Raw genomic sequence first — 26,295 nt, 5'->3', positions numbered from 1 at the left:
ACATTCACTTAAAGGAATATTCAATTTTCTCAAAAGAAAAATCCAGATAATTTACTCACCACCATGTCATCCAAAATGCCGATGTCTTTCTTTGTTCAGTCCAGAAGAAATTGTGTTTTTTGAAGAAAACATTGCAGAATTTTTCTGGTTTTAATGGACTTTAACAGAACCCAACATTCAATACTTAACTCAACACTCAACAGTCCTCCTAAACGGAGTTTCAAAGGACCACAAACACTCCCAAACGAGGCATAAGGGTCTTATCTAGCGAAACGATTGTCATTTTTGACAAGAAAAAAAAAATATATACTTTTAAACCACAACTTTTCATCAAGGTCCGGTCCAGCGCGACCTAATGTAAATGCGTAGTGACATAGGGAGGTCACGTGTTACATATATAAAACGCACATTTGCGGACCATTTTAAACAATAAACGGACACAAAGACATTAATTAGAATCAGTTGACATACAACAACGTAGGAACGGTCCTCTTTCAAGACGCTTGTAAACACTGGGGCGGAGTTTCGCGTTCGTCCTCTGTGACCTCTTGACGTCATGACGTATTGCGGTGACGTAGTGGGGTCAGCTGGCGCATCACGACCGGATCTACACGACGAGAAGTTGTGCTTTAAAAGTGTATATTTGTTATTTTTATTGTCAAAAATGACAATCGTTTCGCTAGATAAGACCCTTATGCCTCGTTTGGGATTGTTTATAGTACTTTGAAACTCCGTTGAAAAAAACTGTTAAGTGTTGAGTTAAGTATTAAATGTTGGGTTCTATTAAAGTCCATTAAAATTTGAAAAATTCTGCAATGTTTTCTTCAAAAAACATAATTTCTTCTCGACTGAACAAAGAAAAACATCAACATTTTGGATGACATGGTGGTGAGTAAATTATCTGGATTTTTCTTTTAAGAAAATGGACTAATCCTTTTATGTACGTTGTGTCTGTTATATTTGAATGATTAAAATAATCAAGACATTTTGAGATAATTTTGTGTAAATATGTCAGTTTAATCGCAAGAAAACAAAGTCAGTATTTGCAAACTATCTGCATACTGTTACTGTAGTATTTGTGTGATGTCTTAAGCCTTTAGATGTGGCTTTCCAGTTGCACAAACTTATCAAACATCACGTGAGGAGCACATTCAAGTCTATTTTAGTCTTTTTTGTATATTTAAATTGGCATGACCTAAAATGCACCAATTATACACTTTTGGGACAATGCAGCACTGAATCTGGCAAGTGACAGTCTGTCAACGGTCCTGAGCATTGTTCACGCTTGCCCCGAGCCATCAGGCTATCCTTATTGTGGAGCCCGGACTCATAAATAGTAAATGAATAAATGCTTCCTTAAGTTATGACACAAGTTATTAGTTTTGTATAAAAAATATAAGTATCGACAAATATTCAGACAAAATCGTTTTTACACGAAGACAAATATGTTTTTTCGAAACCTAACAGCAACCTTTTATTCAATTTGATATTTTCATTAAAACGTTGCAGAAAATAAAAGTAGATTAACAAAATGTCCTAGCTGTTAAATGTGGCGGGTGCAGCACTGATTCAATCCCAGAATAACACAAATAATCAGTTAGCAATTTAGTGTATCAGTAATGTGTGAATCATTGTATATCACAAATGTGTCTATAGTGTTTAAGCATCACGCATTCAGAGTGCCACTGGGATATCTCAAAACATAATAATGCCTGAACGTCATAACTGCCATGAGAATAAACAGCATTTCATTCCTTTCGATTGTTTTGCTGTCAACTTAAATTCTCTTTCAAACTGGCATTGCAGCACAGAGCTCCGACAAACACGCACAAGACAAAACGTAGGACGGTCTGTGCGTGCACGAGTGTGTGAAAAGAGTCTTAACATAATGAGGATACAGGGGTCTCTAAGAGATTAAAGTAAAATGAAACTCAATAAACCAGTTAACCATAAATTAAGAGGTTATTAGGGGGTTAAATATTTATAGAAATTATACAAATCCTGTTTACGGTATTAACAATGTCAGAAAATGACAAAGCGCAAACAATGAGCTATAACTCTCAGCTAATTAATAGTGAAAAGGTAGCAGATAAACGCTCATTTCAGAATCACTTAGTGTTGAGAAAACAAAGGCTTACGCACCTAGCTCATTTAAGCACTAATGAATTAACCTGTAAATACCTCATGCAAGACTATATTTAGTCCAAATAAACAACTCTTAACTGAGTCTAAAAGGAGATGCTCTTTGAAGTCAAAGTCAACTTAGGGATTAAACGCACACACAAACAAACACAAGGAGTAAGGAGGAAAAAAACAGGGAGAGACAGAAATGTGTCTGTATTGCCCCCTTGTGGCTTTGAAGAGTATTTTGAACTTCTACACCAAGCTGTAGTATCTTTCATACTTTCCTATTTTGTAGAAACCTCTTATAGTAGGACAAACATAACATAATGATCCTCATCTATAATAAATCTCTTTAATTATTATGATACCAACAAAATTTAGATGTCCCCCATGCATTTACATTTATGCATTTGGCAGATGCTTTGTTTTATCCAAAGCGACTTACAGTGCATTGCAAGGTATGCAAAATTTTTCCTCGGTTCGAGCACCTTTTGTGCTGCTAATGCAATGCTCTTACCACTGAGCTATACCGGAACAAGAAAATGTGTTATCAAATGAACTAAAATACCGTACCGTACATATATCGTTTTAAATGTAGTTTTCTCTTAAAGGGATAGTTCGGCCAAAAACGATATTAAACCCATGATTTACTCACCCCCAAGCTGTCCGAGTTGCATATGTCCATCGTTTTTCAGACAAACACATTTTCGGATATTTTAGAAAATATTTAAGATCTTTCTGTTGATTAAATGTAATGTTACGGGGTCCAGCCATAGTCCACGACCTTCAAGTCCAAAAAAAGTGCGTCCATCCTTCACGGATTGGATCCAGACGGCTCCAGGATGATAAACAAAGGTCTTCTGGGGGTGATCCGTGCGGTGTTGTTGTAGAGATATCCATGTTTGGAATTTTGTTGGCGTAGTTGACTACCTTCCGGTAGCGCTGCCATCTTAGAGTATTAGCGTAGTGTACGCACTTTTCTTAGTGACGTATGACAAATTCGGAGGGCGGGGGGACAGAGCAGCAGCAGAGAAACCTTTACGCTGCGTAAGCGCTCATCCTGAATGCGTATGATACTAGGATGGCGGCGCTACCGGAAGGTGGTTAATTGCGTTAATGACATTTTAAATATGGATATTTCTACAACAACACCGCACGGATTACCCACAGAAGACCTTTGTTTATCATCCTGGAGCCGTTTGGATTTAATTTGTGAAGGATGGACGCACTTTTTTTGGACTTGAAGGTCGTGGACTATGGCTGGACCCCGTAACATTACATTTAATCAACAGAAAGATCTAAAATATTTTCTAAAATATTCGAAAATGTGTTTGTCTGAAAAACGATGGACATATGCAACTCGGACAGCTTGGGGGTGAGTAAATCATGGGTTTAATATCGTTTTTGGCCGAACTATCCCTTTAAAACATGTTTAAGCTGTAGACGAAGCATAAGGCCAGATCACATCTAAATAAAGCCCAGCTTCTTTTTTAGTATCAGTGACAGCACATGAGTCTTAAACTAAATATAGACGTAGTTAAAGTATCTAGAGACGATTCACTGCTGTCAGGGGATCAAGTTAATTGCTTTGCTGTTGATGTGTGAGACAAGCCACTGATTTAACAGAATAACATTGGGTTATGCAAAAATACTTGTGTAATGATAATCTACTTTTGTATCAGTTTTCTGTTGTTGTTGATGGTTGCCTGATGGTATGCAGTTGCAAAAGCATTTTGAGTGGATGTTACAACTTTGCTTTGGCAAAAGTGTCCACCTTCAAACTTCTTTAAAATTCCTGTTATGTCACACAAACTAGTTGTGTCAGTATATGAACAGTACCTACTTGCAATACCTCCAACACACCACCAGATGTCACTCAAAGCCTGGTTTAATCTAAAGCACAGTCAGGTAAATAAAACTCCTGCTTCTTGCTTTACAACATCATCACCCATGCGACTGTAACAGTGACTCAGCCACCTTTATATTTATACACAATAAATAATACATAGCAAGTATGTCTGTGTGCGTGTTTGTTTATTTGCCACAGTGGAAGATTGGAAATGCATGCCTTACAACTTACGACATACAGAATAAATAAAAAAATATCCAAGCCGGTTTTAATAGAATCAAAAGCTGGAATGTTTAGCATGCACTGTTTAGCATTCCCACCCGGCGATTGGGCATCTTGCAAGCAGCTGAGGTGAAACGGCACCTCTCTTTAATTCGACTGTCAGAATCCTGCAGTCAGAAGTCAGAGCCACAGAAGCTAATCCATTATAAGCAGGGAAATAATTAGCAGGATCAGTAATGAAGAGAGGTCAGCATGTGTAAGCACGCACAAAAACTCGTAACACAAGTGCATGTACACGGTGCACAGGAGAGATGGGTTTACATACACTCACATAGTGAGACACTGCACTGGGCAGAAAACATTACACTAATAAGGCCTTAAAAGCCAGTATCTAAATCACTACATTTATTCAGAATAAATGCTAAATGCATAGATGTAAATGTTATTGTAACAGATTATTACACAGACACTTGCCATATTCATGTGTACCATACCCTTACATGTGCAATTATATAACAACTGTGAATTTACTTTTGTAAAATGTACTGATTTAGATAATCCTAAATTAGTTAATCCTAGTCCCAGACTAAAATGCATGTTTAAGGTGCCTTAATTTTAAAACATCTTAGCATATATCAGTGCCATTGTTTTGTCTCAAGAGTAGTAAAAACTACTTAAATGTCCTAATATATAATATAAGGGTTAGTCCTGGATTAACTAAACCCTGTCCGGGAACACTCCAATTGCGTTTAAGCCCTATGGATTATAAAGATTTAGGGATTACAATTAATCTAAAACAGAATAAAAGTTTTTGTTTACATCATATATGTGTGTAAACTGTGTATAATAATTATGTATATATAAATATGCAAAAAATTATATATATATATATATGCAAAAAAAAAATATATATATGCAAAATATATATATATATATATATATATATATATATATATATATATATATATATATATATATATATATATATATATATATATATATATATATATATATTTTGCATATATATATTTTGCATATATATATTTTGCATATATATATTTTGCATATATATATATATATATATATATATATATATATATATTATATATATATATATATATATATATATATATATATATATATATATATATATATATATATATATATATATATATGCAAAATATATATATGCAAAATATATATATGCAAAATATATATATATATATATATATTATATATATATATATATGCAATATATATATATATATATATATATATATATATATATGCAAAATATATATATGCAAAATATATATATGCAAAATATATATATATATATATATATATATATATATATATTATATGCAATATATATATATATATATATATATGCAATATATATATATATATATATATATATATATATATATATATATATATATATATATATATATATATATGCAATATATATATATATATATATATATATATATATATATGCAATATATATATATATATATATGCAATATATATATATATATATATATATATATATATATATATATATATATGCAATATATATATATATATATATATATATATATATATATATATATATATATATGCAATATATATATATATATATATATATATATATATATATATATATATATATATATATATATATATTATATATATATATATATATGCAAAATATATATATATATATATATATATGCAAAATATATATATATATATATATATATGCAATATATATATATATATATATATATATATATATATATATATATATATATATATATATATATATATATATATATATATATATATATATATTATATATATATATATATATATATATATATATATATATATGCAATATATATATATATATATATATATATGCAATATATATATATATATATATATGCAATATATATATATATATATATATATATATATAATATATATATATATATATATGCAATATATATATATATATATATATGCAATATATATATATATATATATATATATAATTTTTTGCATATTTATATATACATAATTATTATACACAGTTTACACACATATATGATGTAAACAAAAACTTTTATTATTTATTTATTTATTTATTTATTTATTTATTTATTTATTTATTTATTTATTTATTTAATATTTATTAGGGCTGTAAAGATTAATCGTGCAAATGCGCGTTTTCTCTAGCCTGGCTCCGCCCTCCTACGTTCTTCCGCTTAATTTTCATTTCGCTTCAGAACAACGTCTGGGACTGCTGTGTAGAGTTTCGTTTTCTCCGGCAAAAATCTGCAGGTCCAATCAGCGAACAGCAAGGAGTGGCTAAGAACGCAGACGTTGAGGTCGTGCGCCAGACTGAGTGACGTACGTCACGACCAAACGTTAGCGATTGGTTATGGCAGATTTAGAGTGACTCTGGGCAGATCCAATAGTTTTAAACTTCAACAGAGGACCCTCCTTAACGGAAGTAATGCTTTGCAATGGTGCGTGGCCAGACTCTCTGTACAAATGAAATGAATGTACAAGAGTCTGGTTGCACCAGGCTACGTTTTCTTAATGAATGAATTTGAATGAATTACGCTGAAATCCCGGCACATCCCAAAGCCAGGGGGCGCTCTCGTACAGAAACTCCCTTTGTGCCACAGAAGTAGCAGCATTAGAAACGCTATCCCAGGAAATGTCTATAAGAATATTTATATTGCTGTTCATAAAATTGTTTCAGGTATTTTTATGATAATAAAGAATATTTTGAATGATTTTGTTTAACGAGTGTTGCTTTTTTAAATGCACGTTATAAACGACTCCAACTCATAATGATTTTAGATTGATAAGGACTTCCTATTGACCAAATGCCGTAGTATATATGCACAAGCAGTTCACGAAACATAGAAACGCAGCCTTGCGATTCAGAATACATCCCTAATATTTATATTTTTATATATATAATATAAATTATACATAAATATAAAAATTAGGGCTTTAACGATTAATCGTGTGTCCCATTAAAAATGCCTTTCTGAAATTGATTCTGAATTGCAAGGCTGCGTTTCTGTGTTACATGCACAGTGGGTGTGCCTTGGGTGTGCATTATTTTCTTATAATTCAATGGCCCGTCGTCAATTATTCCTTATTATTATACACAGTTCAGACACACATATATAATGTAAAAAAAACTTTTATTCTGCAATAGATTAATTGCACCTCATAGATAAAAACCACCTCATCCAAGCATAAAAACGTTTTGTAATATTTTAGTTTATGCAATTTTTTTCCATAGGCTGCATTTTCAAGTTCCTACTTCAATTTGCCCAATTTAACATGTAATGGTAACTGTTGGTATATGTTAGAGCTGCACGATTACGTCCGACAAGAACCTTGACGTTGTTTTAGTACCAAAAAGAGGATCTTTTTCCGGATCTTATCCCTTCCAAAAGGGTTTTTAGCACAGGGGGAAACATTGGCTGCGTCCAAATAACCACAGGTGCTGTCTTTGCACTTGACTGCCTAAATTACGTTTTCTTGTATTTGGCCCAAGTGTAGTGGGCGTGAAGATTAAGCATGCATGTAGATTTATTCACCCGATGGACCTTCACGCTGCCAGCGAGAGCATCAAAAAACGCTCGAATGTATTCTCTGGAAATCTCTCAAGCGGAGGTTTCTGCCTTCCGATTGGTTGGTGTCAAACGTTTCCGCCTTGTGATTGGTTGGCGCCGAACCGCGTCATAGCTCATTACCATAAAGTAATGTTAATCCATGTCTACTTAAAATTTATATTTACATTTTTTTCTTTAAATAAAATGAATACATAATAACTGTACAATTAACATTAACTGAATTTAAAGATTATGTACACTTATCTGAAACTTTCAGAAGCATAAATCTTACGTTAAACTAATGTTCAGGGGTTGTACATTTTTAAAAATTAACAAAGTTCTTGAGAATCGTGAGAGAATCGTGATCTTAATTTTAGGCAAAAGAATCATGATTCTCATTTTATACAGAATCGTGCAGCTCTAGTATATGTAAAGTATTTTTATATTCCTTTCTTATTTTTTTTTTACATTTTATAATGCACCGATGGACGCTGACAAAGTGGCAGAGCACCGACAGTACACATTAACTTAAAAGATTGCTTTGGCAGAGTGTACGAGTACTCACAATGCTGTTCAGATCTGACTCAAAGCTACTGCAATGGCGCATGTGTGTGTTCTGTCCCAGCGGCTCCATCCCTTCCTCATCCCACATGTACGTTCCTCCAGAGCTGTTTGAGGGTGACAGCTCTAGAGATGAGGGACCCCCATGCCGGTCCACATCGGGGGACATTATCAGAGTTTCACAGGGTGGTCCAGCCCTCAGATCTGCCTTACCACCTGAGAAAAGAGATGGGAGGGTTATAAGGTGATGTGAGGAGAGAAGATCAGATAGCATAAACATTACGATAAGACAGTGTTTCCCAATCCTGGTCCTCAAGTTACCCTCCTTCCAGAAAGTTTAAGATGTCTCCTTATTTAAAACACCTGATTCAACTCATCAGCCTCCTTTCAGAATGGTTAACATGTCTCCCTAACAAGCTGATGAGTTGAATCAGGTGTTTTTAATAAGGAGACATCCAAAACTTTCTGGAAGGGGGTACTTGAGGACCAGGATTGGAAAACACATAGCATAAACATTACTATAACCACTGTTTTTGTGGAAATCATGCATGTACTGTACCTCCTTGACCAATAGTGTCATCTAGGAAACTTTGAAGGCGTGTCTGGTTGGAAGTGGCCACAGGACTTTTGTTATGTGGGATGCCGTTCTGTAATCGTTCCACTGGGTTCTCGAAGTCATCTAGGAACTCATCACTGGTGTCATTTCTTTCCAGAGAGGACGCAGAAGAGAGAGACATGTCCTCTGGGCCCTCCCCAGTGTAGCCGAGGTTCCCATCGATCTCCTGCCCTGTCAAGGGCTCCTCTGGGGAATCTGTGGTCTTGGATGCCTTTTCAAAGATAGATTTAGGTCAACTCAGCTACAATACACTACCACACATTTTCTTTCGTAAACTTTAAACTTTAAATTATGTTATTAGACACTTACACCCTTCAAGGCACAGCGATGCAGCTCCGGAGTGGGAGGTGGGGTTATGACATCATTTTCTACAGGTGCCCTCCCAACCACCAGAGGGCACTGCGATTTGGCAGCAATTGATCGATTAAACCTGTGAGTCTGTAATGTGGGCTTTGTCAACACAGAGTTAGGTAGAAGGGGTCTCTTTATGGTACTAGGAGGCGTTAAGCTGTCCAAAGGAGAAGATGGACCAGGGAACTGGTCTGACAGCCCTGGTCTAAACCGCAATCCCCCCAAACCGAGCGCCAGTCGGCCCCTGCCAAGGCTTTGGGGGAATTTAAGGCCATGCATTTGAGGAGGACGTAGCTGTGTATTACCCAAAGGTTTGGCCAGCTCTACAGATTTGTTGAAAGAGAAGGAGCGCGTCATGGGCACGTTGGTCGGTGAGGGTAGCTGCTTGAAATGGGTGAAGCTCTGAGAACGTACCATATATTCATGCACGTTAGACTGTCGTGACAAGCTATCATTTGATTGTGATAGGCTGTCCCTTGAGCTGCTTCCATGAGAGCCTGAGTTGGCCCTTGGTCGTGGGAGCCCTGAAGAAAGTGCCTGCCCATTTTGAGACAGCTTGGAGCTTGAGTTTTTATGGATTACGTCCTGACCGTTGCTGGTTGTTATGATCTGAGAGGTTTTGGGCTTTTGTTTAGGAATCGGGTTGGATTTAGAAGATTTTACTGGATTTGGGGTGGGTTTGGGGCTTCCACCAGAGAGTGAAGAAGCAGATCTGCATGTTTTGGTTGAGCAAGGGCTTTTTAACTCCTTGTTCCCAGGCGAATGTGGGGAGCGAACGTCTTTCGGATGACTCTCATCGGGGCTTGCGGGGTCTACTGTCCCACCCCCCTCCTTTCTCCATTTTAGGGAAAAAGAAGAGGCTCGGACAACTCCATTTGGCTTGGCCGGGGGACTCTTGACTTCTTGTAACGCCACGCTCTGGGTCGTACCATTTTGAAGGGGAGAGGGGGTACCATTGACGGGACGGGCACCAAATTTTGGCAGTCTGGACACCATGGGGGACTTACTGGGAACCTTCTGTTCCATCAGCAAACAGCAGAACATAGAAAGGAGAAACCTAGGGAGAAAAAGGAAAGAACGGATCATGAGAATTATACTCATTTGCTCTTTGACATCTTACTAGTATTCCAAATTATCATATTGATACGAACCTCTGTAGCCTTAAAAGAAATAAAATTATTTTGTTTGAATGTATGAATGTTGCTCTTTATGAAAGATAACAGAAGAAAAAGCAGAGATTTTACAAAATCTTGCTATTCCCCCCGGCACAGAATTCAATTCACTGTAAGGATGTTTTCATCTACATTGTGGTGACATGTAAATCATCTGAATTCACAACCAAGTTGTCAGTGGCCGTAAACATCATATGATCTGACTGACAGTTTCATAAAGCGTGACAGCACGGCTAAATCATAATGTCTTTAAAAGGATGAGCCAGACTGAACTTCATGAACTTTGAGAATGAAAGTCATCCTCTTTGTTGTGTGTGGTGCATGTGAGCATGTTGCAGATGACACATGAAACATTTTAAGGCGAATCTGGTCTAAAGCTTGTTTATAATTAACCCTCGGCAAACATCAAATGTTGAGTTCTTTTCTCTAAAACCCTTTCTTTAGCACACATGGGGAATATTACTTGCATAAAGCCATGAAAATGAAAATATGAGACAGACTGATCTTGTTTAGTTAAATCATTTCAAACTGTTTTTATTTCACTCTCTACTACTCTATTGATTTTTGCCAATGATGTCACGGACGAAAGGCTAAAGGGTAAGCACAACCCTTGAAATGAAAGAGATAAGAGGATGTGAGGGGGTTCTAGGATAAAAGCCAAATCTTGACCAGATGAATGGTGTGTCTATGTTGCTCCACTTCATTCGGTCCAAAACCAGTTTTGCTTATTGAAATCAGCTAACGACTTTAAAACTATTTTTAACTTGAAACACAGTTGCATGTGACCCTACCGTGTTTGCAAATTACCACCAAATTTAAACCCACAAAAACATACAATATGTATACATAAACTAAAACATTGTTCCCATCCCAAATGAAATATCATTTAACCTGCATTGATCCCAATTAGGCTGCATTTACACTGCATGTTTGTAGTGACTCAATTCGGATATTTGTGCCAACTCGGACATGACCCAGAAACATGCAAGCAGGGAAAAAGTAAATCAATACCAATATTTTCACATCGATTTTATGCCTCATTTATATGTAGAAATAAATTGGATAAAAAACAGATACATGCATTCGCATTTGCGATGTAAACGGACAGTATCATTGAACAACTTTGAAAAAGCAACGTTGGCAAATGATGACACCACCCACGATCACATGTCTGTTCTTCGGCTTGGATTTTGTGAAATAATTTTTATAAATAAACGCGACGTATAGTCCACTGCGACTTATATACGTTTTTCCTCTTCAAAATGCATTTTTGCAACTTATAGTCCGGAAAATACGATATGTCTACTTTAAATTGTTTTAACAAGTGTTTAGTGTAAATGCTGATATCGGATATGAGTCGCTTTTAAAAGAGGATGCAAGCGGGTCGCCGAAATATTGTCAATATGTCAGAATTGGGCATCAAGCTCTGCAGTGTAAATCCAGCCTGGATAGAGAGGCTATATAATGGGTTTGTGAGAAAACAAACCAGCAACACAAATAGGAGATGTGCATTAAACAAGGGTAGAAGAGAAATGAACACAGCACCCATTATTCACACACTGACCCACATTCGATGACGAGAGATTATACCAGCAGTCACATCAGACACATGGACAGACTGAGCGAGAGAAAGAGAGAAAGAGAGAGAGAGAGAGAGAGAGAGAGAGAGAGAGAGAGAGAGTGAATGAGAAAGAATTAGAGAGAGAGTCTCCACTAGGCTTTCTAATCTTCTTCATTCTGCCAAATCAGGTCAACCACAACACACACTGCCAAATCCTCTTTACTCAACAAAAAACCCAGTGAGGCTGTTACACACATTTCAATAGTGATTACAACACACACGGATTTTGTGACCTGGACTTATTCAAATACTACTATATATACTTGTTTTTTTATGACTGTAGGCTACTAGTTCTACATTCCATTCATTTCATTCAAATCCTTTTCAAATGGAAACCCCACAGCCGTGGCGTCAGTCGTTGTGACTTTGTGTGCAGCATGTTAACAAGCAGCAGGCTCTGACATAATATTAGTGCGCATGAATTTAAACCGGTAATTTCTCACGCTCGCGTATAAACGAAAGCAGAGGGACGTCGAAGTAATCAGGACAGAAGCGGTCAAAAGTGGACAAAGGAGACCGATTAAAACCCCAAGTGTAAACGTGAATGTCTCATCTACCTGTGATTCGATCAACCAAAACGCATCTTAATACCAGGTAGAAACAACAGCTTTTTTTAAGTGACCTCACCACATATTAGATACCCAACCCATTATGCCGTCACAAATAAACTGTAAGTCTGTGTGAAACACTTTATATCTGAAAATAGTGTTGGGCGATATGCCCCATTTTGAGATTGTCCTATCGCCAGCATCATGTGAGATCGCCGATACACGGTAGTATCATGGGGTAGTATCATTTATTAAATGAGTTAAAAATTAACAAATTATGACATGTCACTTGATTGGTGGACAAAAAAGAAGTTGAGGGCAACACTGTAATGACCCCAACCTTTTTAAAACTGATGCCATTAAGCCCAGCGCATCTTTATGCCCAGGCGCTCTGAAATTTCCTGCGTGCCAGGGAGCGGGAACAACAAAATCGCTGGATTTAAACCCCTGCGCAGCTAACAACCCTCCAGTACAAGTCGATGTCAGAGCCGCGCATTTTACAAGCTAATGTGCGAGCCAAGGAAGAGTCTGAGTCATGCGCATTACAAGTTCAGGTCTTTTATTGTTTCCTAATCTTTGTATGTCGTTTTGGATAAAAGTGTCCGCTAAATGCCTCAATGTAAATATTAGAAGTCCATGCCACACACGTACAGGTACGAGCAAGAGTCCGAGACGCACGCATTAAGTCCAGGTGTGTGCGAGAAGGAATACATGCACGTTACAAGCTATCTCGCGCAAAGTGAAGTCCACAGACCCTCTAAGAGCCGATTCACACCGGCTACGTGGCGTGTGCGTCTCAGCTGCGTGGCGTGTCCGTTTTTATTTAGGCTCCCATGTTAGCAGGTTTGACAGTTCGCACCGCCTGCATGACATGCACGTCTCAGGTGCGGCTCGAGCCGCACCGAAAACGCGTGCTTGCTAGGAATAGGACAGACGCCTATTTTTCACACCACACGCAAGCATCTTGGAAGCGTTTCCAGGCAAAATATGTGTCACCTATAGCAACAGCAGAGCGTCAGCGCTGCGTCAGGCACACTTCTGGTATGTACACGCGACACAGCCGCCACGCAACTGACATGCAACAGATACGCCATGCAGCCGGTGTGAATCGGCCCTAATGGTGGAAAAGCACGCAATGCGCGCATTAATGTGAAACTATGATGATAATAATAATAATTATCGCCAACTATCGTCATGAAAGCCCGCTATCAGCCTGTCTGTCGATGGCCTATGTCTGTCGATGGCCTATGTCTGTCGATGGCCTATGTCTGTCGATGGCCTATGTCTGTCGATGGCCTATGTCTGTCAGTGGCCTATGTCTGTCGGTGGCCTATGTCTGACGGTGGCCTATGTCTGACGGTGGCCTATGTCTGACGGTGGCCTATGTCTGACGGTGGCCTATGTCTGACGGTGGCCTATGGTGGCCTATGTCTGACGGTGGCCTATGGTGGCCTATGTCTGACGGTGGCCTATGTCTGACGGTGGCCTATGTCTGACGGTGGCCTATGTCTGTCGGTGGCCTATGTGTGACGGTGGCCTATGTGTGACGGTGGCCTATGTGTGACGGTGGCCTATGTGTGACGGTGGCCTATGTGTGACGGTGGCCTATGTGTGACGGTGGCCTATGTGTGACGGTGGCCTATGTCTGACGGTGGCCTATGTCTGTCGATGGCCTATGTCTGTCGATGGCCTATGTCTGACGATGGCCTATGTCTGACGATGGCCTATGTCTGACGATTGTCGATACACGATAGTATCGTCTATCGGCACAACCCTATCTGAAAAGAGATTCACCAAAGTAATGACCCATATACTTCTGTCATTTTCAAAACACTTCCTTGAAATCTTCAAAATCACATGTCACAATGTGAATCGTTTCAAAACTCGCTGACTTGGCTTAAAACTCTACCTCGATTATATTTTAATTAAATGCTTATAAAGAAAATAAACAATTAAAATTGATTTGCCATTTAAAAACTAGGCAGTCGCTGTTGCATTGAACAGCAAATACGTTTGCCTGAATTAAAATATGTCAGAATCTCTTTAAGTACCTAAACTCACTGCCTGGGGTCAGGTGTTGTCATAGATGGGGTAATTATAAACACTTCAAATAATCGCTAAACCATTTCCTTCCCACAAAAGCCCATATACCCGGTTGTACTCAAACAGTCATTCAGAAAAGAATGAGGATTTTATGACACGTAAAGTACCTGCACACATGAACCCTAAAGACATTCAGCCAAGTTTAATGGGTAACTGGAACCAAGCAAACAAGGAATGTCGCTTCAGATCAGGCAAAACACATTTGATTTGACATCCAAATGTGATTTTAAATAGACGTGACTTGAGCTCAGACCTGACCAGAAACACTCCCAGTCAGACTGTTAACCATGAATCTTGCGTTGTCGTCCTTTTAAGCCACTAATGACAAAGCACTTCTGTGCCATCATCAGTAATGCAAACAAAACCACTCAAGAGACAAAATGAGTATACTGCTGGAGTGTTTCTTTTATGGACTGTATTATGTGTAGTTACTGAAGCAAAAGAAAAATCCTGGATAAAGAAAAGATTCAAAGCTGACCATTTTCCAATATATCTCAGTGGGATAAAAAGCAAACACAATGTGTACACAACATGTGACGACCAGACCCTAAAATCGATTAGACATGGTCATCTCTCCATCTGACTGCTGCTCAATATTGAATCATTACTGTACTGTATAACAAACATGCTCAAAGAATATTTATATGGGAAAGAGATTAAAATAACTATTATTGATGTACAGAGTACATTTAAAGGAGGCAGGGTCAATAAAATATTTAACACTGGCTACTTTTCTTTATTTCTCTTCTGGGGAAGACCCCCAGGCCAAACGGCTATATGACATGTGCAACAAGCGTGAAAAACAAAACCATACCCTGCACAACCGTTCTGTAAAATGACCCAGAATCCATTTTATCAGTCAATCCATTTTATTTTTCTGTGATGTAACCGAACTAAGAGGTAATATGTGACCCTGGACCACAAAACTAGTCATAAGTTTTGAAATTGAGATTTATACATCAGTTGAAAGCGGAGTAAATAACATGCATTGATGTATAATTTGTTAGGATAGGAATTTAGGATAGGAATATTTGGGCGAGATACAACAATTACAAAATCTGGAATCGGAAGGTGCAATAAATCAAAATACTGAGAAAATCGCCTTTAAATTTGTTCAAATGAAGTCATTAGCAACTGCATCCAATCACAAAAATAAAGTTTTGATATATTTATGGTAGGAATTTTACAAAATATCTTCATGTAACATGATCTTTACATAATATCCTAATAAATCAATTCAATAATAGTTTTTGTCATAAACAAAAAGATAATGTTGACCCATACAATGTATTTTTGGCTATTGCTAGAAATATTCCCATGCTACTCAAGACTGGTTTTGTGGTCCAGGGTCACATACTGTGAAAATATTCTTAATTCAGGCCTTAAATTATACTAAATATGCAAGGAAACATGAGAAATAATGTTATATAATGTACCAGTGTGACAAGCCTAAATTTAAATGCAAAAGGATAGCCAGATGCCTGATAAAATACAAGCGTCTACTGTAAATATTTAATTGGTGTTAAATCATAGTTTTTAACGGGACTGTCACTGAAGAATTACCAAAACAGAAACGTACTGTTAAATGTGCTTCTCTGAAGCTAAATGAACGAATTAAGCAATACACTTTTAGGGGCGGTTTCCTGGACAGGGATTGGACTAGCCCTAGACTAAATTAAATGTAAGAGCTGTCCAAACTGAAAACAACTTGCACTGACATATATATCTTAAAATACATCAGTGCCTTGTGTTTTTCATTAAAATGCATGCCAGTAAATTAATGTTTTTAGTAAAGCATGTTTGTTAAAACTAGTTATATTTCCTAATTAAACTAAGGCCTAGTCCTGGTTGAAGATAATCCCTGTCCGGGAAATAAATGATGTAAAATAAATTATTCTACCACATAAAAGTAAATCTGTGACATCACCAGCGTCTTCAGACAATAAACTTAAGCTTAAACAGTCTTACTTTATTCCACAATTTTATCTTTTTACATTACTCATTTAGTGTGAAACGGGTTACCATTTGAGAAGTCATAAAACATATGAGAGTCTGCTGACTGACTTGAATTACATTTAATTTAGTTATTGTCCATTAAGTTAAAGATCTGTTACTACTTTTCAGCGCATTTGGACTTCAATCTTGCATTTGCTAGGAACTCATTAACTCTTTTTAGCAGTCAGAAAACTTGGTAAGGCTTGTCTGCCCCAAGCAGTTTTTGTAATGTAAATTAACGTACAAGCACAAGCTGCTAATGAGAAACTGAACAGACCGAAGTCATGCACAGCCTGGGGTTAGCAATGCTAATACTCCTATAAACTAAAAATAGGTGAAACTGTCATTCTAGCCATTATGTTTTAGATGTTTCAGCTTTTTAATGACGCATCATATGCTATATTTGACATAAGATTAAAATGAACATATTGGGGAACAGATGAGAAAATATACAAGACTGAATCTTATTTTGCCTTGATCCGAAACATAATGCTGTTCAATAAATGTTAAACCTAAAAAAAAAAACTCCACCTAATAACATTTTACCAAAATTAAATTGGACTATCAGAATAGCATTGCAGTGTGATTTCATTCAAAGAAAAATGCAGATTTAACTTCTTACACTCTGAGGCTATTTTGGGGATTTTCGCCTGGATTTGGCCTACCCAATTTCAAAAGCTTCCCATACCCACAAGCAGAGGTGTACATACAAAAGTTTGGTATTATTTTACAAGAAAGCCTTTGAAATTTCATAAAACACTGTTGAAAGTGCTAAACATGGTTGTATGTGTTGTCAGTCCTCTAATAAACACAATGTTTTTTTCTCTAAAGTCTGTATTTAAAAGTGTATAACTCTGGCCCTGAATGGTAACCTGCAGACAGTTTTGTTTAATTCCAGCAATTGTCAGCTTACAGAGGAAAAAGGATTTTTTTCTCTATCATAATAAATGCAAAAGTTATTTTACTCCAACTGATGGGAGGAATAATACCCTTTTTTTATTTAATCTCCACCTAAAAATATTTGAAGCGCTCCCATAACCACATACAGTGGAATAAATGCAATATCTTTATATCATTTTGCAGAAAATCCTTTGAAGTTACATAAAAAGCTGCTGTTTGTGACAAATATTGTTACTTAGGGTGTTTTTCATATGATGAAACACCAAATTGTCTTTTTTTATGTTGTAAACACTGTCTTTGATAGTGTATAACTCTGGTTCTGGGTGTTCTAGCAGACTGCAGAGAGTTCTGGTTGTTAGCAGCAGCAGACAGTAAACACCCAAAAAAGAATGATCTCTTTAGCATGTCGCTTTCAAAAGTTATTCTTATTTTACTGAAGGGTGTGAAAATACATTTTCATATAAATATAAATTTTTTGTTTTGCACATATAATAAGTAGCAAGGGATTATTCATGCACACAACCAAAGAACATGCTGTGAATGGACTCATTTTTTAGAGTAGGACCTAAGATAAAAGATGGTGTATCACTTGTGGCTATCTGTGCTATCTGAGACAGTTCACACTCAAGTTTCCCATATGTTTACAAAAGACCATTTTTTACCTCATTATTCATTCGACAATTGTTAGATAAGTGATGATAATAGGACAAAAATAACGCTGTAGCCTTATTCCTGAGACTGAGAGCTTTCATTTGATATAAGACTTGCCTGTGTTTGTCATACTTGACAAATATGAAATATGTGAATATTAAATTATATTAAAAAAATATGGGGGGGTGATAGTGTAAACTAATTGTAAATAACTTTCTTACAGTAAAAGATATGTCAAAGTGATGCATATCTGCAGAAAGTAGAGAGTCTAAGCTTTCAAACAGTATCTCATATGTGGTACTGGGTCCATGACAGACCATTAAAAATTAAAGGAAGATTTTATATTAAGTCAAAATAAGATAATTCTGGACCCGGTACAGGGTCCCAGAGTAAAGCCTGCTTAGTAAAGTCATCTGAAGCTTACACCCTGAATACTGAGGCTTGTACATACATACTGTAGTTAGTATTGACAAGACTAAGTACAAAAATTTGTTGGTGGAAACTAAACCACAGCCAAATGTTTTCAGTAATGTGACTCATAAGTTTCTCTTTCATTTCAGGCCACTCAACAGTCTTAAACTTTTCTAGTGTAAGCCCTATGATATGGTACATAAGGACAAGAGGCTATTATACAGAACATAAACTTAATACAAAACAAGCCTTCAACCAAATGCTCTTAACACATATTACACATTTATCAAATACTTTCGCTTCAAATCTGCTTAATCTAGGTGCCAAAGTGATGAGCAAAGCATAATAAGAAATTGAAGAAAAACATGTAACAATAGTGATCTAACAACAGTATAGGGAGTAAATTTGTACTCAATATTATAAACAGTATTGACCAAAATCATGAGATGTGTTTTATAATCAGCAATTCCTAAAACAAAATTATTTCAAACAATATAGTAACATCTCTCGCCTCTGTGAAGTTGAGGGGAAACCTAATCTGTTTTGTGTGGAAAGCCCAGGCTGGCCAAACCTGATTTGCAAACAGTCCATTTGAATGGCATTTGAGGGAAAATATTTACATCATTCTAAACTGAACAAAAGACACCACAATAAACTTAACTTGTATACAGTGAAAATGATAAGTCTTTGTTTTATTAACCATAATGTTAGATATACAACATACATTTGCTGTTGTGTCACGGACAGCTTAATGCAGACATTTTCCCAACCCAAAACCAAACAATCTAACACACACAAACAGGTCAGGTACACATTTGGAACCTACACCTTTGGGGCACTAATAGGCACTCTTTGGTACCAATATGTACCTCTGAGGCACTAATATGAACTCTTTAGGTGTCTCCTTGATGCCAATGAATGATGTAAGCATACACAACAGAAACACACAAGCAAAACCCAATACCATGCAGAACAGCTGTCTGGTGCTAAGACCAAGCATTTAGCTGCCTGGACACTTCACATTATACAACATTATACTCACTGTAATGCAATATGAGAATCTAGTTTAGCAAACTGGAGCTTACTGTCTGAGCAGGTAATAAACACCATTTAAAAGCATCTGACACTAGGATTTACGGAGACGCAGCAACTATGTGATGAATTTTACCAGAAAGTTTGATAGAGGCGTGCAACTTGTGTAATCTCACGCACACAACGGCAGACACTTTTGGTGGTCAGCATTCTTTCATAACCATAAAGACACACACACCCAACAGCTGCCAAGCCACGGTTCATGCCACCCATGCAAACCAATGCAAGAAACAGGGGAGCCTCGCACCTGTCGGGGACACACATGCAGTCTATCAACACAAGTGCTAAGTGAGAAGTTTTAATTTTGGGAGGGGTTGAGTTAATACAGACCAGACGGTGTAAAGCCCAAAGCATCTCTGACTCTGACAGTTCATGGCTAATAACATCAGCAACGACTGATGGCTATGCAGTCTCCATAAACAAAAGCTGAATGAGCCTATGTGTTTATAAGCATAGTGGGTGGTGCGTTTATAACCCAGTGCCGAATGAAAAGATGATAAACAAATGCCCTTCCTCTTACACTCAGTCTAGACTCTAGACGTATGCAAATGTGCCCATTGAACTATATTTTCATTGCATTCTCTTCCTCATCATAATGTTGAGAAGAATCTGACCTTAATATTATCTGGTTATTTCTATATTAAATCTCTGGGTATTTCCTGAAAGTCAATACTATAGAGGAAGTCATTATGTCAGATTTTTTTTCTAGGCCTCCCCCAAGTACAATTTCCCATAATTCCCCTGTGTACTGCGTCACGTGGACCAGATACCCAGGTAGTGTCAGTGTCACTGGTAATAAAATATTGATAAGTGTTTGTCATTATACAATGAGCATATTCATTTAAACAAAGTAAAACACAAACAAACAGTTTGCTTTTCAAGTGAAAGTGGTCTGAGGTCATTTCTGCAAAATGGTTTTCATCAAGGACTTTCCCTTTAGGGTAGGGAAACACCACTAAACCTACGCCAACAAAGTAGCGCAGTGTGTGAGGTCAGCTTACATTGCCCAAATGCTGGCTACAGTATGACTGGGTCCAAAGTTGCCCTCACACACCAAATGGATGGTGGAGATGTAGCACCTCCGTTCTGCGCCTGAATGAGATAACTTTCCGTACCATAAGGTGGCAGTACACAACCGCCGATGCGACCAAAAAAGGCAACAATGACTCACTTTTGCTGACGGTGCAGAACACACAGCAGAAATTTTGTGCATTTTCTAATCGGAAGTGATCATCCCTATGCCTTGTTCCCTTCGAAGTGGATAACTCTTGATGTGTAAACTCTAGAGGGAGTTGCGTAATTATTTCTCATACTGTGGCATACTGTTTAAACACACTTGGCGAACAGAGTAATGAAAAACAACATCATTATCTCTTTATCTTGAGCAACTGTTTATGTGGCGTCCCCATCGCGAAGTGCCCTTTAAGAGGCAGCAAAAAACGCATTATTCGCACGTAGTTGGAAGCTTGAACATTTGAGTTTACTCGCTTCATTCGCGCATGAAATTCTAGTAATTCGAGAAATTCACGCAAAAATTTGCTTCATGGGAGGGGCTACTACAGCAAGGTCCTGATTGGTTAACGCAGGGTGGACATGGCCGAAGTTGAGATTTCTCCTAACATTTCCACGGCAACGCTGAACCACACAGCAGGATGCCTAATCACATCTTTGCATTGACTTAACATGTAAATCACTCGCGCATGCCGCCTCTACCGCGTCTGGTGTAAACGCAGCATTAGGGTGCAATATGCCATTTGGAAGTCAGATGATGCTCAAAACCTGTTCGGCTTAGAAACACCAAGCTTTAAAGTCCCTGTGAACCGCTAACGACTTTACCTTCATATTGTGACTTATTTCCGAGTGAAACAGAATAACATTCAAGGAAAATAGTGGGTGTGGCCTGTGTTTTCCATTGTGCTTGAATAGTATATAGAAAAGTAGGCGTTTCATTCAGAAATGGAACTGGCATCAGAGTGACAGTTGTAGGGGGCGGAGTTACGGATGCTCCGCCCAAGCCATCTAGCTGATGTCATCAGAGTATGATCGAAGGAAGTGAAGGAAGATTTTGATGAGTTTATTAGACACATGATTTTTTTTCTAAATTATGTCTTGGTTAGACAAATTGTTTTTAATAAACACTGCAATATTACATTACAAAATAAGAATTCTCAGTTTTGATTTCATTGGGACTTTAAACAACATAAAAGCAACATGTCTGTGACGTACTACCTCACTGCACTTTTAAATTATGTAAGACGCTCTGAATACACATTTTTGATACATATATTCCTGAAGGCTCTGTGTTGCGTAAGTCAAGTTTCTCCACATTTCTGTCTTTTGCTTGGATGGGCATCAGCAAAAAAGAGCAGTCGTAGTCTGGGGGCAAAGATCATGTCTGTGCTTAAAATAGTAGGCCAGCTCATAAACAGTGTGAACTACTAACTTTATAGTGAACATGGCAACTCAGGATTCAGCAATGACACATATTTCAGGATTTGTGAGGAAGCTTTCTTGGTTAAAAATATTAGCTAGATGCAATATCCATCACACCAAACCATAAAAGCAGAGTTGATCACTTCACAGCTTTATATTCAGTGTATTCATTCATGTTTGTAAACAAATATGTTTAGAAATAAGGAAACCAACCACTTGATAAAGTTATGCATGTAGACGAAGTAAATTTGACACACCTGTTCAGTGAAATCAGCCGAGTCGATCCATGAGGTCAACGTCAAGTGTCCCAGATCTTCAGAGGGGTTCACGGTCAACGTAAACTTTTATTTAACACATTTAATAAACACAGACTTACACTATACACGTATTTACGCCTATATAATATAATAAACTACGAAACACTAAAGGTATGCTCGTGAGCAAACCGCTATGTTACTAAAACAAGCCAGAGAAACCAGAAAGATCGTCCATATTCCACAACGTCGATTAAAACCGTTTACTTACAACACAGACAAATAAGCGTGTTTATAAACAGTCCGAAAATTATAATATATTCCTATTTCTGAATCGATATAAGACGATACTCCTCATTAAAAATTCCCCTCACCGCACAGGAAGGAGTTTAACAGCGTCATTAGAGTGATGCTGTACTGAACTCAGCGATGATCGACGCTCATTCCCGCATCCGCTTCTCCATCAGCACCTGGCACGCTGTATGCACTTCGCTCGTGATTGTACGTGAACGCGCATATGAAAACGCAAAATACACGCGGTTTGTTTATATCGGTGGTCTTCCTCTATCCCGAGCGGATGTGTTGAAGAAGCGTGCGCTCAGCTCCTGCCCACAAACAAGCTCTCAACCCCCCCCTCGCGAGAGCGTACTCTCCCTACTCTTCTCGTACTCACGCGCGCCGAAAGTGTGACTCTGACGTAGGACGTAATGTGTACGCGAACTCGCGGGCTGGGACCTTGGACGGGAGCGCGCATAATGAAAGAATGCTGAGTTAATACGTAAACCTGTAGCGAAAAACAGCTTGGTTGGCTGGTCTTATATGTTTTTTAGCATGAATCAGATAGTTATGTCGTCTAACCATACGCTGGTATTTAACTGGTTTTACTTTTACCTGGTCTGGTGGGTCAGCAGGGCCTCAAACTAGACCGGCTTCAATGGTTAAAAGTGGTCAAAACACCATCCAGTCACAATAATCTGTTTTTAGCTGTTTTTCACAGGGTATATTGGGACACCTGACCACTAAACCAACAGGGACTTAAATGACATTTAGGCTACATTAAAAATACATAAATGTTAATATTGGTCCCCCCTGCTAAAAAAATAAATAAAAACCATTGCAGAAATTCCTTATGGTTTGCCATTAAAATACCAATAGGAACCATTAGCTTTTACCATCAAAACCACTACAAAATTCATTTTTGTAGTGTGGTGTGTTTTGGGACATATTCCATTAGGATTTAATGGCCCACCAATAGAACCCACACCAGTAGAGACCAGAGACCATTATAGTTTCCAATACAACCAATAAAATTCCCATTTAAACCAATAAATCCACTAGAATTTCTGTGATGGTGTCTAATGTTTTTTTTTTTAGCAGGGCCACTTTTGCAGTTTAAGATTTCACTCTTCTGCAAAGGCTTTCCATCAGATTTTGGAGTGTGTTTTGTGGGAAGTTTTGCCCATTCATCCAGTACAGCATTTCTGAGATCATGTACTGATTTTGGATGAGACGGCCTGGCTCATTTATTTCAGTTCATCCAAAAGGTGTACGATGATGGGATTGAGATCGAGGCTCTTTTGGGGTCAGAAAAGTTTTTTCATACCAGATTCATCCAACCTTGTCTTTATGCACTTTGCTTTGTGCAATGGGGCGTAGTCATGCTGGAATACAAAAGGGTGTTCCTTAAACTGTTCCCAAAAAATGGAAGCATACCATTGCCAAAAATATCTTGACATGCTAAAAAAAGGCTATTCAGATTTCTTTTCACACATCAAAACATTACACACTGTTAGAAAAAACTAAACATGTCTCAAATGGTCACTGGAGAAGTACCCTTGTACCATTTAGGTACAGATATGTATTCATTTGGTGCCAATGAGTTACTAATTTAGGAACAAATGTGTACTTTTTGGAGGGTATACTGCTCCAGTGACAGCCAGGAACCAATTTATTTGTTGAACAATTTTTTGACAGTGCGGTTGACCCTGACATACAGGAAATGACTAATGTTGTACCACATTATGGTATCAAATTATAAGACCCACAATCTAGATTATACCAACTTCAACCTATTTCTTATATAGTCAGAGCGATTTATGCTTCATATTTGTTTATGCTTGTCTATGCTTTTGTTGTTGTGCAGCTGTGATGGCACAAGGGATCGGCTTTTATAGCTGCATTAAGCAAAACGTCATACTCCAGCAAATAAAAATCAATCTGTAATAAAACCTTAGAGATTTAAGACTCTCAGACAGCCATATTAAGTGAGAGAGACAAAGAGATGCTTGCCAACTTTGTCCGGCAAAACCTCTTGAAATCTCAACCCCTGAACAAACAGATTGAAAATATTAATTGCAAAACATTAGGACATATACACAGACAGTCTCTTTAGGTAACAAATGAACTCATATCATTGCCATAAGCTGCCTAATTTAAATTTTTGTTTCATTTTAATGTTGCAACACTTTGTACAACACCAGATGGCGCCATAAAACAATTGTTTCGAATACTCAACTGCAATGTTTTTCATTCTTTCTCCTTGATGCCACATGCATGCATATGTGTGGTGTGTGTACCACGTGTAGATATTTGGCTGTATTTGTGAGATTTTTTTTTTAAAAGTCAGAGAGTGTATTTTAGATGATCATTGTTGTGTTAAAAATAACTGGCTTAAAGGGATAGTTCACCCAAAAAAAGAAATGCTGTCATCATTTTCACACTGTCGTCCTGTTACAAACCAGTATTAATTTCTTTGTTTAGATGAACACAAAGATATTTTAAGGAATGTTTGTTACCAAACCGATCAGAGGCCCCATTGACTTCCACAGATGGAAAAAAGAATACTATGGAAGTCAATGGGGCCTCTGATCGAGTTGGTTACAAATATTCCAAAAAATGTCTTTCTTCATGTTAATCAGGTAAAAGTGAGTAAATTATGACAGAACTTTCATTTTGGGGGAACTATTCCTTTAAAAATAAAAAGTGCAGTCGTGCACTTTTAAAAAAAATGTGCTTAAAGGATCTTTGCAACCATTTTTGGTTCAGAAAGTTTCTGTGGATGTTAAATGTTTTATATGGAACCATAAAGCCAAACAAAGTAAGATATTTTTAGGAATGTTTGTTATCAAACCGATAAGAGGCCCCATTGACTTCCACAGTAGGAAAAAAGAATACTATGGAAGCCAATGGGGCCTCTGATCGGGTTGGTTACAAATATTCCAAAAAATTTCTTTCTTCATGTTAATCAGGTAAAAGTGAGTCAATTATGACAGAACTTTCATTTTGGGGGAACTATTCCTTTAAAAATAAAAAGTGCAGTCGTGCACTTTAAAAAAAAATGTGCTTAAAGGATCTTTGCAACCATTTTTGGTTCAGAAAGTTTCTGTGGATGTTAAATGTTTTATATGAAACCATAAAGCCAAACCAAGTAAGATATTTTGAAGAATGTTTGTTACCAAACCGATCAGAGGCCCCATTGACTTCCACAGTAGGAATAAAGAATAGTATGGAAGTCAATGGGGCCTCTGATCGGGTTGGTTACAAATATTCCAAAAAAATGTCTTCCTTCATGTTAATCAGGTAAAAGTGAGTAAATTATGACAGAACTTTCATTTTTGGGGAACTATTCCTTTAAAAATAAAAATTGCAGTCGTGCACTTTTTAAAAAAATTGTGCTTAAAGGATCTTTGCAACCATTTTTGGTTCAGAAAGTTTCTGTGGATGTTAAATGTTTTATATGAAACCA

The 26,295-nt window shown here is 37.1% G+C and overlaps 1 protein-coding gene across 4 annotated transcripts in view; it reads right to left on the bottom strand.

Annotated features, from left to right (window-relative positions):
* The window catches only part of ccser2a (coiled-coil serine-rich protein 2a), a 57,569-nt gene extending 34,328 nt beyond the window's left edge, over positions 1-23,241 (bottom strand). Inside the window, exons 1-4 of one of the 4 annotated variants that reach the window (XM_055171441.2) lie at positions 22,554-23,241; positions 9,329-10,427; positions 8,963-9,230; positions 8,408-8,619 (exon numbers count right to left, since the gene is read on the bottom strand). In XM_055171441.2, the coding sequence (XP_055027416.2) occupies positions 8,408-8,619; positions 8,963-9,230; positions 9,329-10,414 (1,566 nt within the window). In that variant the 5' untranslated portion in view covers positions 10,415-10,427; positions 22,554-23,241. The remainder of the gene's footprint in view (positions 1-8,407; positions 8,620-8,962; positions 9,231-9,328; positions 10,428-22,553) is intronic. The other 3 variants (XM_055171442.2, XM_055171439.2, XM_055171440.2) reach the window with 3 other exon arrangements.
* Between the last annotated feature and the right edge of the window lie 3,054 nt (positions 23,242-26,295).

Source organism: Misgurnus anguillicaudatus, chromosome 7, assembly GCF_027580225.2.
Source record: "Misgurnus anguillicaudatus chromosome 7, ASM2758022v2, whole genome shotgun sequence".
NCBI classification, from domain to species: Eukaryota; Metazoa; Chordata; class Actinopteri; order Cypriniformes; family Cobitidae; genus Misgurnus; species Misgurnus anguillicaudatus.
The sequence above is the reverse complement of the archived record's forward strand: the minus strand, read 5'-3'. Positions and strand labels throughout refer to the sequence as shown.